The sequence below is a fragment of the Typopeltis vanoorti genome, chromosome 7 (assembly GCF_054136105.1).
Source record: "Typopeltis vanoorti isolate ZY-2024b chromosome 7, IOZ_Tvanoo_1.0, whole genome shotgun sequence".
NCBI lineage: Eukaryota > Metazoa > Arthropoda > Arachnida > Uropygi > Thelyphonidae > Typopeltis > Typopeltis vanoorti.
Genome location: NC_143555.1, coordinates 121558306 through 121577257, shown reverse-complemented (window position 1 = coordinate 121577257; position 18952 = coordinate 121558306). Strand labels below are relative to the sequence as shown.

Below are 18952 nucleotides of genomic sequence, written 5' to 3'. Positions count from 1 at the left end.
TCCCAAATTTGGTGCAGTGTCATACAACCAAATTTGTTAAGGTTTGGAGAGTTTCTTAGGGCTAAGGCTGATTCCATAAATAGTCTTTCGAATTTGTATTTGCTACAGTGTATTACCGTAGCTTTCTTCCACCATATTCTGTGGCGTGTATCCAGAGCATGGTCTGCAAGACCAGAATGGCTGTACTTGTGAAAACGGATGTAGTCCTTGTGTTCCGAAATTCTGATATTCGCTGTCCTGCCTGTTTGGTCAACGTAAGACAGTTTACAGCTGCAAGGGACCTGGTATACACCAGGTAGGTCTAGGGGAAGTGGTTGGTCTTTAGTGGAGCAGATAAGGGATGCCAATTTTCTGTATGGTCTGTATCAGGAGGTCAAGTCATGTTTTTTAAGATTTTGGTAATTTTTCCGAGCAGTGTGAGCAAACAAAGTTTGAGTCAAACTTTGTTTGCTCACACTTGGATAAAGGATTAAACTAAATTTATTATAGTCTAACCAAGTGAAAAAAAAAAAACTTCCAACATCTTTCTCTAAATCCAGAGTAATTCAATAATAAGGTGGTACACCTGTTGGCAACTCCTATAGGTAAATATGACCTCTCCTATTGCTTCTGCCTTAGTATCTCCATGTCTGGATCTGCCTCCCACTGACGAGACCTCAATAAAAGTTGAAACCGGTCTGGGTAGTGGTGGCCCTTCCCTTAATGCATAGCAGTATACATGTCTGCAAGGAGATGTGCTTTACATTATGGGAGATACTGAGACAAGGAGTAATGAGAGCTTGGTCCACCTTTGCTTGGAGTTGCCCGGTGTTGCACTACCTTACCCCAGTCCTGATATTTTCAGGTGCAAACTTTGTTTGCTTACACTTGGATAAAGGATTAAACTATTATTATATGATTAACCATGCTATCAGAAGCAGCATTAAGTTTCTATAATGTCATGTTACTTGGTTGTGATGGGCCACTGAACCTAATGTGAAAAGGAAGATGGGATAGGAAAAACAATAAGAATCAAATGACTACAAATGGTGTAGTGATTTCATTCTTGTCATTTGATTATTGATATCCAGCAAAAAAAAAAAAGAAAAAAAGAAAAAAAGAAAAAAGTTCCATCACATGGTTGCCGACCTCCTTCTAGGAGATGACACTTGAGAAAAAGATCCAGTGAGGGAAAGAAAGGAAAAGTTAGGTGGTTTTATAAAATTTGGTGCAATCATAGATAATATAACAAAAAATAGCAAAAACAGAGTATATATACATTTTTTTCACATATTCCTGCTTAATGTTTACAAATCTTGCTAGCAACTACAACTTACCTTGCACTGAGAGAACACCAGCTGTAACTGCTTTTCCCAAAGAGTTTGAAGCTTCACAGCTATATTTTCCTGACATATCTGTTGATACTTTCGTAAGTTTCAAAGAACATGCTCCTGAATTCTTATCCTCACTTATCTGATAACTTTTTGAAGCAGCTATTTCTTTACTATCATGCATCCTATTAAAAATGCATGTATTATCATATTACAAAAAACAAACATTTCACAGTATTCTAGTGATAATAAGTTAATAGATATCATCACATCATAATAAATATCATCAAAAAGCAAAAGTATTAGTTTATGTAAAGTTTATGTAAGTGCCTCCAAAGTGCAACTGGAAGAATGACGATATGTTGCACCCTTCTATTGGGAAAAAGGATTAAGTTTGCTTTTCGTCATGATGGGAAGGAACTTTAGTATTTTTTCAATTGATGTTGAGTTAGCCAAACTCATACGCGGTAGCAGTGTTTTTTCTTGCAAAACTTGGATTTTTTATCCTGCATGCAGACAAATTAGCCCTTCAGAACACATGCAATTTACAGACAAAAAATACTCGTGATGGTGGTGGGCAGTAGATGGCGTTGATGTAGATGATAATGGTAGCAGAGGTTTGATGTGGTGGAGGCGGAAACGGAGAGTTGCATTGTAGATGTTCTCCCTCGATGAGTCTTTGGACTCTTTGAAGATGTCACGAAATAATAATAAAAAAATAATAAAATAAAGCATCTTGTAAAAGCATAGGTAAAACATACGTTAATTATTTTGAAGGAAGGTGCCAGGGAGTTGACATCTGCCTTGAGATATTTGTTTAATATGAGTCTTACATGGGTTCAAGTTCCAAAGGAGTGGGAGGAAGGCAAGAGTTTATAAAATCATTGCACTGAATATACAATGATTTTATATACCATTGCTAAATGCTAATATCGATTTTATTATTATTATTATTATTACCCCAAGATCTCATGGAGTCAAAGACTCATCTGGGAGGTCCTTTTATCACACACACAGCTCATCATACCGTGCCTTGAACACATTCAAACTACTTGCAGACACCACACTCTCACGCAAGGCATTCCAATCATTCACAACTCTGCACAAAAAAAACCTGCCTTTCACTCCCCTACTCACACCCTCTTTATACAGTTTCCAGGGATGACCTCTGGTTCTCCTCTGATCTCCCACTATTCTCTGTTGAACTTCTCCACCATTGATCCTATAACAACCCTTACCAACTTGTAGGTCTCTATCATATCTGCCCCTCTTCCTCCTGTCACCAGACTCTGCAAATTACATCTTCTCAATCTTTCTTCACACTCGACATTCCAGAGGTCAGAAACTACCTTAGTCAATCACCTTTGAACCCTTTCCAACATCTCTTCATCCTTCTGAAAACCAGGTGACCAAATCTGGACACAATAGTTCAAGTGTGGCCTAATCAAAGCCTTATACAATGAACAAGAATCTCCCTACTTCTATAAGTCAGTGTCCTTCGTATCATTATTATTATTATTATTTCGGGCGACTCCAGGAGTCCTTAGACTCATCATTCCCAGAAGCTTTTGTGTTGTCTTCACAATTTTGGCTATGTGTCCCCTAAATTTTAGATCCTTATCCACTATGACTCCCCCCCAGATCTCTTATTTCTTTCATTTCCAACAATATATCCTCATAAATTCTGCATCCCATCTCTGTTTTCCAAATTTGAAAAGTCAGATTTAACAGGAGATATGTAGTTGTTCCAATACTTTAACTACAACAGCTGACACAAAGATTGTCCTATAATTCGATATCGATTTTACATACTATAATTTTATGATTTTATGGTGACAAAACTTAAGCACCAAATTATAAGCCAATCTTTGTGTCAACTGTTGTAGTTAAAGTGTTGGAACAACTACATATCTCTTGTTAAATCTGACCCAGTATCACCAGCATACAAGTTGAACAACAACAATGGTCCTCTAAACAGATTCCTTTAGCACATTACTAGTAGTTGACCTTCCTCTTTCAGGATACCACTTCCTCATACATAATTTGCTAATACCTATCTGACAGCCACAATTCAATTCAGTAATCTAGTATCAATCTCATTCATTCAAATTTAGTTACCAAACAGTGTGTGGTGATCTATCAATGGCCTTTGCAAACTCTACACATACCATTGTATGTGAGTTTCCCTTATCCAATACATTCATTATCTTCTTGTAGTACATAAAAGATTTCTAAAACATGACCTCCCTTTAACAAATATATGCTGACCATCATAATGAATACTACTGTTATCTAACCAATTCTGGATTATAGTCCTTGCAAAATTCTCCAACACCTTAACTATACACCACATACAGACTGGCTTATAATTCAAAGCAGTATTCTTATATCTCCCCCCCACCTTGTGAAATGGAACAATTTTATCCTCTTTCCACTGTTGTTGCAAAACTCTTGTTAAAGAGAAATGCCAAGAATGACAGTAACTCCCTAAAACATTTCCGTATGATATATGGTGATATGTGATTGAGTCCTACTGCATTATTGATATCAAGTTTATTAATTCTTCCCATAACTCCTGCTCACTCAACATCAATCCCTACCCAATTATACCCACTACACTCAATATCTTCATGATGTCACATATGCAGATTAAATACCAGAATGAACTGCTCATTGAATACCTTGACTACATCTTCAGTAATACTTATGAATCAACCATTTTCATCATTTTCTTCTACTAACAACTAACTGCTCGCTGCTATATATATATATATACAAGGAATTAACTTGGTGTTAATAAAGCAGTAGGACTTGATGACATATCAACACATTTTAATGGAATATTGCAGTGAGCAAATGTCAGTCATGACATACTTGCTTAATAAGAGTCTTATAATAGAGTATGTTCCAAAAGAGTAGAAAGAGGGAAAAACTGTTCCACTTCACAAGAGTGGTGATAGGTCCATCTATGTGAAGTGTTGGAAATGCCGGTGAAGACTAGGATCCAGAATTGGGCTAACAGCAGCATTACATTATTTCGAGAGATGTAGTTTATAGCAGTCTACTTATGTATTACAAAAAGGTTACAAATGCACTGGACAAGGGAGATGTATCTATATGGGTATGTGTAGATTTTGCAAAAGTTTTTGATAGATTACCAAATCAAGTTAATAATTAAGTAGGAATGGAAGGGGGTTAGATAATAGACTGGGGAGGATAAACAATTGGCTGTCTGATACACATTAAGCAAGTTGTGTAAGTAGTAGTAATATCTCAGAAGAGGAAAAATTACTAATGAAATACCCCATGGGGTATATTTTGGAGCCACTTCTGTTTAACCAATATGCTAATCATGGGAGAGATTTAAATGGGACATATATAGTTGTTTGCAGCTGATGCAAAGATTAGGCTATGAGACAGATGTGGCTTTCCAGGTGAATCTGAATTTTTTCATAGCAATGGTAAGAACAGAAGTGAGTGAACTGAGTGTGCAGAAACAATGAATGAGATTATGGTATGGTTCCGTGAGCTAGACATTGAAGAATAAGATCTCCCACCATAAGCCTTTTGAGTCCCTGGGGATTTGATAACAATAATAATTGCTATCGTATATATTCAAACCCATAAATAATTGAAAAATCCTGTTAAGATCAACTGACACAACTGCTTAATTTAAATATAAAGAAACTAAACATCAAAGAACACTATACCATTTTATTGTTGGTGATGGACAACCCTGAACCACAGCTGAAAGTTCCAGATTAGCATCACCTTCTTTTGCTACTAAGTCAGACAACTTCTTTGTAAATGCAGGTTTGGCTAGAAATAAAATTTGTTGAGATTAGATAATAAGAATAATAATATAGTACTTTTATTTTTATTAATAATAAGATTTCCACAGAATCTATACACTAATTATGGAAGGTAAACAAATCACATAAAAAAGTTATTAAATTGTATACTCAGTCACAGTTATGCACTCATCACACAAACAATGAATTCCACTCCCATCACTTTCCATGCAAAGAACCTGTTCCTTACTCCCTTACTCATACCACCCTTATACATCTTCCAGATTACTGTTATACTCTTGTGAAATTCTACTCTATGAATAATCTTATACACATTAATCTGGTAACTCTAAGAGTGGTGGCTCTGGAAGGCTGTGACACTAATGATTTTTATTTTGAAAGCATATGGTGTGAGGTAGAGGTGGGCAAGACAGGGTATTTAGTGGGGTGTTGCTACAGACCAAGGAGCACAGAGGGTGGAGACCAGGAGATGTTGAGACAGCTGAGCGTGGCAATGCAAGAAGAATGATTGTTATGGGAGATTTTAACTACAGCAGTATAAATTGGGGAGAGGAAAATGCAAGATGCATGTAGCAATAAGGGAATGGAATTTCTAGAATTCTTGAGGGACAAATGTCTTAGGCAACATGTAACAGAGGGAACAAGAGGTTCAAGAGTTTTGGATTTGGATATAGCATCAGAAGAGTTGATAATAACTGAGATGACATCTCTCTCTCACCAGTTGGAGAGAGTGACCATATGGTTTTGACTTGGAAAATGAATAGACATGCAGAAGCATCAAAGAGAAGGGAACGTATGTGGAATTATAAAGCAGGTGATTATAATAGTCTTAGACGTCAACTTGGGGAAGTTTCGTGGAGGGAGGAATTGGAAGGCTGGGATATCATTAGTGCATGGGAAATTGTGAAGGAATATTTGTTAGCAGCAATGGTAAGCTGTATTCCACAAGTGAAGAAGAGGACATAATTTGGTTTAAAGTGGATGATAAACAATATTAAACAGGAACTGCATGCGAAAAAGAGGCTATGGAAGAGATATAAGGAGACAGATGAAGAGAATATGCATGAAGAATATAAGACACAGGCCAGGAGAGTGACTAATATGGTAAGGAAGGCGAAACTGGAATATGAGAAAAGATTGGCGCTTAAATCCAAGGAAAATCCTACAGAATTTTTTAGCTATGTGACCAGTAGGAGGAGAAATGACTGTGGAAGAATGACATTGTGGGATAAAATGGGAATAGAGTGACTGATGGAGTGTTTCATCCTGGAGGAGTAAATTTGAATACTAGAGGGATAGGGCAGGTTCGAGGTTCAGAGGTGCAGGAGGAGAGTGTGTTCCACATACAGCGTACTCTGAATGTTAGTAAAGCTGTGGGACTGGATGGTATTTCACCACGAGTTTTGAGAGAATGTGCTAAGGAACTGACAGTGCCTTTGACCTGGCTTTTCAATGAAAGTCTGGCTGAAGGAAGGGTGGCCATGGAATGGAAGGAAGGTAAGATAGTGCCATTGCATAAGGGCGGTAGCAGACTGGAAGTGTCTAATTACAGGCCAGTTTGTGTGTCGTCAGTAGTTAGTAAGATCTTGGAGAAAGTAGTGAGGGACCGTATACAGCATTGGGCAGATGAGGGTAATGTTATGTGTAAGAGTCAACATGGATTTATGAAGGGGTGCTCTTGTTTAAGCAATATGCTAGCCTTTTATGATAAAGCTACAAGAGCATTAGATGAGAGAAAGGCATATACTGCCATTTTCTTGGATTTAGCGAAGACATTTGAGAAGGTGCCACATGATAAGCTGATATTTAAGTAGCAGCATGGGTCTGGATGTCAGATTGGTCAACTGGATTCAAGATTGGCTGTCCGATAGGTATCAGAGAGTTGTGTATGGTGGAGCATTATCACAGAGGCAGAAGGTGACAAGTGGGGGTTCCACAGGGCTCAGTACTGGGACCTATATTGTTTAACCTTTATATCAATGACATTGTCCGTGGATTGCAAGAAGATATTCAGTTGTTTGTGGATGATGTGAAGCTGGGAAGGGTTATTAGTAATACAGATGTGGTAGCCCTGCAAGAGGATTTGAATAAGCTAGATAGATGGGAAAATGAATGGGATGTCTGTTTAATGCAGCAAAATGTAAGATCTTGAGGTTTGGGAAACATCGATTGGATGCTGCATGCTCTATGGGAGGAGCTATACTGGAGGAAGTAGGGGAGACAAGAGATCTTGGGTTGATGATTGATAGAAACCTGAAATTTAGGGGACATATTGCAAAGGTAGTGAAGGTAACACAGAGGATTGCTGCAATAATGAGAAGGACACTGACCTGCAGAGATATAATGGTTATCATTTCATTGTATAAGACTCTGATCAGACCAACCTCACTTAGAGTCTTGTTTTCAGATCTGGTCCCTAGCATTTGAAGGGGATAAATTAACTGTGGAAAGGGTACAAAGGCAGCTAACAAAGATGGTGTCAGGACTGTACAATTTTGGTTAGGAGGATTGGCTGAGGGAGTGAGGTGATATGACTGTTGAGAGGTGGTTACAGGGTTGACACTGGGGAGTTATTTCGCTTGGTTGAACAGCGGGAAGGAGTCATGACAAGGTGCCATCCCTGGAAGTTATGAAAGGGAACTGTGAGAAAGAGGGTGAGGAGCGGTTTCTTTGCATGGAGGGTGGTTGAACCATGGAATGCATTGCCTGATGAAGTGGTGAGAGCAAGAGCGGTCAATGCGTTTAAGGAGTGGTATGATAGACTCTGTGTTTCCTAAGAGGGGCCTCCCTCCCACCATGAGTCTTGATAGACTTGTGTATCTTAGAAAGGACCTCCGGCGATGAGTCTTTTGACTCCATGGAGGCCTGAATAATAATAATAATAATAATAAAATAATAACCCTTCACCAATTTATACGTCTCAATCATATCCCATTTCTTTTTTCTATTCACAAGGCTATGCTTATTAAATAACTTCAGGAATTTATAATGTACAAAGGATATAAATTAAATTAAACTGAATCTATATTTCCAATATTTCGGCAACGTCACGTTGCCATCTTCACAGGAATTTAAAATAAAGACATGCACGCACTACACAAAGTAAATGAGTACGAAGCAGGAAGCTATTATTTCTCCTAAAAGTGCTGATGGTGCCCCCTAGTGGGCTATGTAGGTATTCTTGGCTATTGGGCTGAAGGTCTTCTGATGTAAGTCTCCCTTTTTTGGGGCAGACTCATGCAACCAAATTTGTTGAGGTTTGGCATGTTTCTTAGGTCTGAGGCTGATTCCATGAATAGCATTTCAAATTTGAATTTACTACGGTACCATGGCTTTCTTCCACCGTATTCTGTGGCATGTATCCAGAGCATGGTCTGCAAGACCAGAGTGGCTGTAATGGTTAAACCGGATGTAGTCTTTGTGTTCTGAAATTCTGATATTCGCCTGTCCTGCCTGTTTGGCTGGCCAAAGTAGGACAACTTACAGCTGCAAGAGACCTGGTACACACCAGGTAGGTCTAGGGGAAGTGGTTGGTCTTTAGTAGAGCGGATAAAGGATGCCAATTTTCTGCATGGTCTGTAACACAAGGTCAAGTCATGGTTTTTTAGGATTTTGGTAATTTTTTCCAAGGTGCCTCGGATGTAGGGAATGGTGATGGATTTAGAGCAATCCTTGTTGTGAAGGGAGGGGAGGTGGGTTGTGAAGCAGATGGGGATGGATACTAAACTGGTGACATGGATAGGAGAATGGCTCATGGAGAGATACCAGAAGGTGGTGTATGGAGGAGCAGAGTCCAGGATGAGGCAGGTGATCAGTGGTGTGACTCAGGGTATGTGCTTGGGCTATTGTTGTAAAATTTGTACACAAATGATATAGGAAATGGCTTAAAGGGAGATATTCAGTTGTTTGCTAATGATGCAAAGTTCGGTAGAGCAATAAAAAGTCAAGCTGATGTTGAGAGTTTGCAGGATGATTTAAATAAGCTGGTAAAATGGGCAAAAGGAAATGGATATCAGTTCAATGTGGAAAAGTGTAAAGTTATGCATTTTGGGATTAAAAGATTACCAGCTGTGTACTACATTGATGGAATGGTACTTCAAGAGATTGATGAGGCTAGGGACTTAGGGGTGTTGGTAGATAGGGAGATGAAGTTCAGTGGACACATTGCTAAGGTGTCCAAGATTGCACGTAGGATTACTTGATTATTGAGGAACACACTAACATCCAGAGATAAAGAGGTTATTATTCCCCTTTATAAAGTGTTGATACTTCCACATTTGGGTTACTGTGCTCAGATCTGGTCATCTGGATTCCTTCGAGATGAGGAGGTTGTGCAGAGGATTCAGAGGAGAGTGACTAAGTTGGTAAGTGATGTAAAAAATACTCCCTACATTGATAGATTGAGAGCTTGTGGATTGCAGAGGTTGGTTGATAGACAGAGAAGAGGTGATATGATAGAAACCTTTAATTTACTAAAAGGTTTTTATAAGATTGATGCAGGGGAAATGTTTAATCTGGGTGATAGTGATGGAAGAACAAGAGGTCATCACTGGAAATTAAGGAAAAGTGTAGTTAACAAGGGTGTGAGAACAAGTTTTTCGCCTGGAGGGTAGTGAACAGTGGCGAATTCTCCATGCTTGCTAAACTTGCACAGCATGCTTTTCTCAATTTCATTAATTGAGAAAGAAGTACTATTTATTTGTTAATAAATGCAAGTATTTATAAGCATTCTATTCAGGCTTTTATTTTTGTAAACAGAAGATGTCTTAAGCTTGCGCGGCAATAACTGAGCTTTACGTTGTGTATCGAAGCTGATGCTTGCTTGTCTAGTCAAAGCTACCTTGGTTTGCTCGGTTGTAGGAGCTTACAGGTCCTCGCAGCGGCACTGTGATTTCATCAGCGTGCATAGCCATTTCATGTTGTCTCACTCTGTTGCTTAAACCACAGGCCATATGCAGTCAACGTAGCTCTAGCCAGTGAGCTTCAGCAGCCTTTACAAGTGTGCGTGTTGCTTGGGAAAATTAAGTTTGAACCAACTTTTTATGACGATGTTATTGACCAGTTCATAAAGAAGAACTGTAGGGTAGAATTTTTTTTTTTTTTAACTAGTAAAATTTATTTGTAAGCTTCCTATAATAGTACAAAATGTTGAACAATCATATGCGTAACCTAAGAGCAACAGCTTATCCGGGTTACGATATGCATAAAGTTACAAAAATTTATGTAATTCATTTTCATTATATACATATATGTACATTCATATAATATACGTATTACATATTATTATAATATAATTACTTAATAAAATCACAGGAGACATGCTAATATGTACAGAGAAAGTTGCATAACAGTTAATTAGGAACCAAATAAAGCAGTTAAATAGCATTAAAATTTTTATGATCTTTGAATACAAATATGCTAAAAAGCAATAATTTATACAATTATTTTGAACAGAGATTCCTCATTTCTGTGGGAAAATAAATACTCTTTGATTAGAGTTTTGTATTTGTTTGGGTTAGTTTCATTTCTTATTGTTAAAGGTAGTGTTGAATACTTTTGGTGCTAAATGAGTATAATGTTTGTGTATTGCTTCTTTATTTGCTTTTGGAACTATATATTTTAGGCCCTTATGTCTACTAAGGAAAGCATCTTGTTTGATATTTACTTATTCATTGTCATTTTTTATGAATAATAGTACCCTATAGATGTATACATATCTACGAGATAGTATGTTTAGTATGGTGTATTTATTACACATTGCGGTAGCCTTATATTTGTTTCTAGTTAAGATTTTAATTACTTTATGCTGAGTCAAGACTTCGGTTTTTAGCACATTTAAATTTAAGAATCTGTTTAGGTAGTAAAGTCTGTTTAACATAGTCCTTACTTTATTTACAACATCAGTAATGTGCAGTTTCCAGCTTAAACTACTATCAATTTTAAATCCCAAGTAAGTTATTACACTGACTTTATCTATTTTCTCACAGTTGCAATTTGAATTTCTCCTGCAATTCCAATCATGCAAAAATTAATTGTGCAGTGAAGTTCATTTTGCCAGTTGTATTTCACAAGTTAAAATTTACGTATTTAGCTTTTGAGATATTCAGACTGAGTTCGTTTGAATGGAACCAATTTGTTATGTTTAAAAGATCAGCATTCACGATGGTTTTCATTTGTTCGGCTGTGTCTGTAGAGAAAATTAGTACTGTATTTATCTGTAAAAGTATTATTTTACTGTTTAGTTTAAGATTGCAGAAGTCATTGATATAAATATTAAATAAAATTGGTCCAGAGACAGATCCTTGTGGTACACCGCAGTCTACTGTTTTGGAACTGCTATAGCTGTTGCTTATTTTTACAATTTGTGATCTGGCATTTAAGTAATTTTTGAATCAGTTTAGAGCAGAGTTACATACATAATTAATATGTAATGCTTTTTTATGTAAAAAACTTATTTTTATAGTAATGACCACAAATTGTATTGAAAGGGAAAAAAATTAATATTGAAAAGAAAATTTGTCTCGAAGAAAATTTCTCTCGAAGAAAAAAAATTAAAATCATGGATCGGTTGAAAAATGGAGAAAAACCAGTTGTTGTAAGGACTTTGAATTTAAATGAATCAACAATTCAAACAATCAAACACAATGAACATAAAATCCGAGAAAGTGTTTATTGCTGGGTCAACGGTAAGTGCAAAGCACGTTGCTCATGTACGCAATTTTTTAAGTGAAAAATGAAGAAATCTCTAATGATTTGGAAAGAAGATGCACTCAAAAGAAAATTCTTTTAGATGGAAATCTTATTAAACAAAAAAACACTCAACGTTTATAAACATTTATAATGCAGACCAGGTGTTCAATGCTGATGAATCTGGGTTATATTGGAAAAAAATGCCAAAGTGCACCTCAAAAAATATAAGATCATCTCCTGGATTCAGTTTCCAAAGACAAAATTACTCTACTGTTTTGTAGTAATTCATCAGGTGATTACATGACAAAACTTATGTTTATTAACCAATCCTCAAATCCTCATGCTATGAAAGATTAAAATATGCACTTATTTTTATTTTGCCTAAAACATTTATGCATTACATGCAATGAAGCTTAATTACAATTTGTAATTATTATTATTATTCAGGCCTGCATGGAGTCAAAAGACTCATCATGGGAGGTACCTCCTAAGAACATAAAGTCCATCAAGACTCATCGAGGGGAGGTCCCCCCCCCCTAAGAAACACAAAGTCTATCATACCACTCCTTAAACTCATTGACCGTTCTCGCTCTCACCACTCCATCAGGCAATGCATTCCACGGCTCAACCACCCTCCATGCAAAGAAACCACTCCTCACCCTCTTGCTCACAATTTCCTTTCGTAACTTCCAGAGATGGCCTCTTGTCATCACTCCCTCCCGCTGTTCAACCAAGCGAAAGAACTCCCCAGTGTCAACCCTGTAACCACCTCTCAACAGTTTAAAAGTCTCAATCATATCACTTCTCCTTCTTCTATCCACCAAACTCTGAAGTCCACATTCCCTCAGCCGATCCTCATAACCAAAATTGCACAGTCCTGAAACCATCTTTGTCATCCGTCTCTGTACCCTTTCCACAGTTGATTTATCCCCTTCAAATCCTGGGGACCAAATCTGAGAACAATAGTCTAAGTGTGGTCTGATCGGGGTCTTATACAATGGAATGATAACTGTTTTATCTCTGCAGGTTAACATCCTTCTCATTATTGCAGCAATTCTCTGTGTTACCTTCACTACCTTTGCAATATGGCCCCCTAAATTTCAGATTTCTATCAATCATCAACCCCAGATCTCTTGTCTCCCCTACTTCATCCAGTATAACTCCTCCCATAGAGTATGCAGCATCCCATCGATGTTTCCCAAACCTCAAGACCTTACATTTTGCTGCATTAAACAGACATCCCATTCATTTTCCCATCTATCTAGCTTATTCAAATCCTCTTGCAAGGCTACCACATCTGCGCTATTACTAAAAATCCTTCCCAGCTTCGCATCATCCACAAACGACTGAATATCCCCTTGCAATGTCATTGATATAAAGGTTAAACAATATAGGTCCTAGTACTGAGCCCTGTAGGACCGCAGAGGGTTACAAGTGGGGTCCTACAGGGCTCAGTACTAGGACCTATATTGTTTAACCTTTATATCAATGACATTGCAAGGGGATATTCAGTTGTTTGTGGATGATGCGAAGCTGGGAAGGATTTTTAGTAATAGCTAAAAATCCTTCTCAGCTCCAAATCTCCAGCTTTCCAAATCCTTGAAACTGCTCCACCATACACAACTCTCTGATACCTATCAGACAGCCAATCCTGAATACAGTTGACCAATCTGATTTATAATTTTATACTATGTATTTGTGTCATAGTTTATATGTTTTCTTAACTTACATGAATTACTTAATTAAATAAAAATATATTTTTGTTGGATATGTCATTGTTGTTTATGTGGTTTTTTTTTTCAAAAATCGATTTCGGAACATAACCCTACTTTTTGTATGTGATCTGAGTCTTGCATAATGCGATTTATATAACGCGGCATTTCTATGGAACCTAACATCTGCATTATATGAGAGTTACCTGTAATTCATTATTCCGTTAATCAGATTTCAATCACACCTCTCACTCCCTGAATGATAACAAGAGCAAGCGTGAATTTCAAGACCAGCATTCGACCCTGGTGGTGAATGAGTAGAATGCATTGCCTGAGTTAGTTGTGAGTTCTTTGTCTGTAAATGAATTCAAGAACAGATGTGATAGATATCTGTTTTGATAGTTTGGGTCTCTTGCGATGGTCTACTGACTCCATGGAGATACCCATAATAATAGTAATAATAGTAGTCCATATGCAGCCTGCTCAAGGCCTTATGTGAGGGATCCATAACCTTTTTCCTAGTTATCATCATAATCCATTGTGATGCACTCACAATTTTAGCAATGAACCAATAAACTTGAAGTCTGTCTGCTACCACTCTTTTCTACTTCATTCATTCAGAATTTCCCCCCTTAACTGTATATTCTGCATTCCATCCTTGATTGCCAGATTTCAAGATATTATACTTTGCAACATCAAACTGGTGGCTCCACTTGCACAGTCTCTTCAGATCTTTCTGTAAGGTCATAACATCTGCTCTACTCTTCATAGTGCTTCTAACTTTGCATCATCTGCTAACAGCTGCATATCTCCAGTTAAGTTTGTCCCATATCATTAACATACAAGTTAAACAATAATTGTCCCAGAACAGATTCCTGTGGCACTGCACTAGTGACCTTCCTCTTTTGGGATACCACTTCCCCATACAAAATGAGCTGATACCTATCTGACAGCCAATCTCCTGTCCAACTCACTAATCTATAATCCAACCACATTTGTTCCAACTTAGTTACCAGCTTGTCATGTGGAAGTTTATCAGAGGCATTTGAAAAATACAAATATACTACTGTATGTGCATCTCCCATGTCCAATGAACTTGCCACCTTGTTGTAGATTATAAACACACTGAAACGTGACCTCCCTTTAACAAATCCATGTTAATCATCACATAGAATTCTGCTATTATCAACCCAATTCTGAATCCTAGCTCTCGCCAGCCTCTCCAACTTCTTAAAGACAACCCCCAGATAAACAGCTTGGTTTGTAATTTGTAGACTGTGTATCTCCCACTTTGTGAAGTAGAACAATTTTAGGACTTTCTCTGTTGCAGGGGTAAGGAATGCTTTCCAAAACATTCCTTCAAAAAACACAATATGTTGTCAAGTCTATAATAAATTTAGTTTAATCCTTTATTCAAGTGTAAGCAAACAAAGTTTGTGCCTGAAAATATCTTCAGGACTGAGTTAAGGTGATGCAACACCAGGCAATACTGAGACAAGGAGTGATGAGAGCTTGGTCCACCTTTGCTCGGAGTCTAACCAAGTGCAAAATAAACTTCCGACATGTTGTCAAGTCCTACAGCCTTGTTAACATCAATTGTGCTTAATTCCTCATACCCTGATAAACTTCTCGCTGAATACACTAAATATTTCCTCTGATGCAGTTAACCATCTATTGTTTTCATCTACTATCATCATTCTCCAATAATCAATCCTTCTTCTACTTGCTACATATTGAAAGAACTCACTAAAATTTTTCTTGATGGGAATGGCCAAATTTTGATCATACTACCCTTACTGAGTCACCTTTACCTTAAGGCCAGCTATTTATACTCCTCATGCAACTGATTAATACTCATCCTTTTGTATTAAATGTATAAAGTCTTCTTTTCCAGATTGCATGCTTAATCACTTCATTCATCAATTTTACTCTTATGTTATTTAACCTTTTTACTTTTGTCATATACTCAGACATTGCTGCTGTCAGACAGCTCTTGATGAGTGTCTGAACAGCATTTGTCTCCTTTCTATTCAACTCCCATTTCCAAATGCCCAGTTATATCCTAAGTTTTTCATAATCACCAGCCTTATCATTCCACATATGAGGTGTGACAATTAAATTCAAAGAATGGCCTTGTACCACAGCATATGGAAGGTCAAGCAGAACCAAGTGACTATAAATGTTTGGACATTTCTGGGCTATTACATTGAGTCATATCAAAACTCAAGGTATGTTAAGAGTGGTTTATGGTGATGATGATGCCATGAAAAATATCTACTGTATTTGAGAACATAAACCAGAAGACATGAGAAATGAAAAAAGAACTGGATGACCCCAAACTCATCAAACATGAAAATGTAGAAAGAGTATGGCAATTAGTTCATCTAATAGATTATTAAGTGTATGGTAAATGGTAAAAAATTAAATTCAGACAAAGAAAGTGAGGAAGATTTTGGTGAACAATTGTGGAGTGAGAAAAGTTTCTGTAAAGATGGGTCCATGAATTTTGAATGGCAATCATCAAAAGCAGAGACTGACTGATGTTTGTTCTAACCTTACTTCACAGTTGGCTGTTTTTGATGGAGTTTTTCTAGGGATAAAACTTGAGGACAATACAATGAATTCTGGCAGTGATGCAGAGGACACTGCCTTGTAGAAGTAAGAAGATTTCAGTTCCATTATATAAGGCTCTGATTAGGCCATATATGGACTATTGTATATTTCGTCACCTGGTTTTCAAAAGGATGAATAGATGTTAGAGAGCGTCCAGAAGCAATTGACTAAAATAGTTTCTCATCTCTGGAACATTGAATATTCCAGAGAAGAAAGGTTGAATGATGAAATTTGCAGACTCTAGTGGATAGGAAGAAGAAGAGGTGGGGGAGATATGATAGAGCTGTACAAGTTGGTAAGGGGTTGTTATAGGATTAACATCAAAGAGGTTTTTCATAAAATACTAGCTTGCAGAATACTGCAAGCTAGTATTAGCTTGTAGTATTCTGCAAGCTAATATTCAAGGTTATCCCTGGAATACTATTCGAGGTCATCCCTGGAAGCTGTATAAGGAGGGCATGAGCAAGGGAGTGAGAAGCAGATGTTTTTGAATGGAGAGTTGCGAATGATTAGAATGCATTGCCTGAGAGTGTAGTGTCTGCAGAGAATTTTAATGTGTTTAATCATGCACAGTATCGATGGTGAGCTGTGTATATGAGTAAAGGGACCTTCTAGATGAGTCTGTGACTCAATGGTGTTTTAGGATGATGATGATAATAACAACAATAATAATAATAATAACATATCTCTAGCATATATCAAGTGATTTCAGAGCTCATTATAAATTTATTAATTATTATTCTGTTCACAGAGTAGAGTAATTACGAAATTACTTTACTCCATAAACATCCATGCAGCTTTCATTAAGGTAAAATTATGAAGAGTACTACCATGCTAAGATTCTTTTTTTTTCCATTATCAAGAAGGGGGGTTGAGTTCCATGTGGATAAAAGCTTTCCACCATTATCTGTCCAATGCAATTCTAAGGACTTTATGCCATGTTAATCTGGGTCTTATATCCTCAAATACCAGGTGAGGAAGTCTCTCCAGTTCTGTTCACACAATGTGACCAAACCAACAGAGTTAATGCTTTTTAACTATGTTAAGAATTGAGAATTGAGGGATATTCAAATCTTGTAGTACTTGTGCATTTGTCTTATATTCTGTCCAATGAGTTCTGTTGATTTTCCTAAAGCATTTCATTTCGAAAGCCAATGGTTTCCTCTCTACTTCTTTTTTTAAAGTCCAAGTTTCTGTCCAAGTTTATGCTTCATAGACAGCTGTTGGTAGTATTATACTTTCGTATAATTTTATTTTTAGAGTTGTAGGAATTTTGGTGTTTTGTTTTTCCAAATTTTATTCAGTTTATTCATCATTGACTATGCTATGGAGAGTCTGTGCTTTATTCTTGCTACATCATTTATTGAAGTCAAATATGCTCTTAGGTAATTAAAACTATTAAATTGTTCTATTGTTTCCTGATTAAGTGTTGTCCTATATATCTTCTGGATGTCTTCTAGTTTTCATTATCTTATTTTACTTGAATTTATAATCATATTATAATTTATACAAGTTTTTTGCAATTTTGCAAGCTAGTATTTGAAGATTTGATTTGTTATCTATTATAATTACTATATCATCTGCATATAGTGTGTGTGTGTGTGTGTGTGTGTGTGTGTGTGTGTGTGTGTGTGTGTGTGTGTGTGTGTGTGTGTGTGTGTGTGTGTGACTAGTCTTCCACTGACTTTTACTCCTTTTGTTGACTGCAATGCTTCTTTAATGAGTTCTTGGATAAAAATGTTAAAAAGGCATGGGAGAGAGTGGACATCCTTGCATAACAACTTGTTTGGTTTCAAGTTTTTTTTTTTTTTTTTGTTGTTGTGATGTTTTTATATTGAACTACCGCACTTGTATTCTGATAGTAGTTTGAAACAAATCTTAGCATTTCAAAGTCTATGTTTTTCTGTGTTAATACTTGAATATGTTTTCCTCTCTTGACTAGAATTAAATGCTTTTTTAAAATCCACAAAACAGCAATAAAGGTCTCTTCCCTTGTCCCATGCAATTTTGTCCATTAATGTGTTGCTCATGTTCCTTTTTCTGGATAAGAATATCTATTTAATAAATATAGTTTAAAACCTGATAAAAAAATTAATATGAAGTTGCTACTTTGATCCTGGAATTATATTCAGATTTAAAATCAAAGCAAATAGAAAATTACATCATTCTTACATTTGACTCCTAATGATCCTGAGCTTGCTTTCGAACCATACTGATTTTTGATCTCACAACTATATTTCCCACAGTCTGCTGTTGTAACTTTATCAACGGTAAGTGTGTAGGAATTTTCACCTTCTTCAGTTACTTTTATATGTTTGTTATCGACTTTCAGCTCCTTACCATCCTTTAACCTATAATATTTGGAGAAGATTACGTGTGTAGAGGCTTAAGTGCTGTGAGGACATCATGTTGGAGGCTTAACGGATTTTTTACAACACTCAAAAAGAATTAAAATAGAATTTAATACTTCCTATATTTTGTCCTAGTCACTAGGACATCTACGGGGATTACAAAAACAATTAATGTAACATATACACAAATAAAAAACAATACTAAGCCCAACCACGTGGATGACACTAAAGTCCTATCTAGGTAGAGCGCCCTCTAAGGGCAGTAGTAGGTGGCCTGGAATGTAAGGTGGGAACTCTGGTGATGAGTGTTTCCCAAATCTTCGGAAGCTTAATGCAACCGTATTTATTGAGATTTGGTTGGTTTTTGAGAGCTACTGCTGCTTCTAAGAAAAGTCTCTCTTTCTTGAATTTGCTGTGGTGGAGCATGGTGGTTTTCTTCCATGATACCCTGTGGGTGGAGTCCA

General features: G+C 36.9%; 1 protein-coding gene across 1 annotated transcript in view; it reads right to left on the bottom strand.

Moving 5' to 3' along the window:
* LOC150105008 (protein Obscurin-like) overlaps positions 1-18952 on the bottom strand; it is a 790953-nt gene that overhangs the window by 468440 nt on the left and 303561 nt on the right. Inside the window, exons 32-34 of the mRNA XM_090395103.1 lie at positions 18310-18488; positions 5021-5129; positions 1317-1495 (exon numbers count right to left, since the gene is read on the bottom strand). Coding sequence (XP_090251229.1) covers positions 1317-1495; positions 5021-5129; positions 18310-18488 — 467 coding nt within the window. The remainder of the gene's footprint in view (positions 1-1316; positions 1496-5020; positions 5130-18309; positions 18489-18952) is intronic.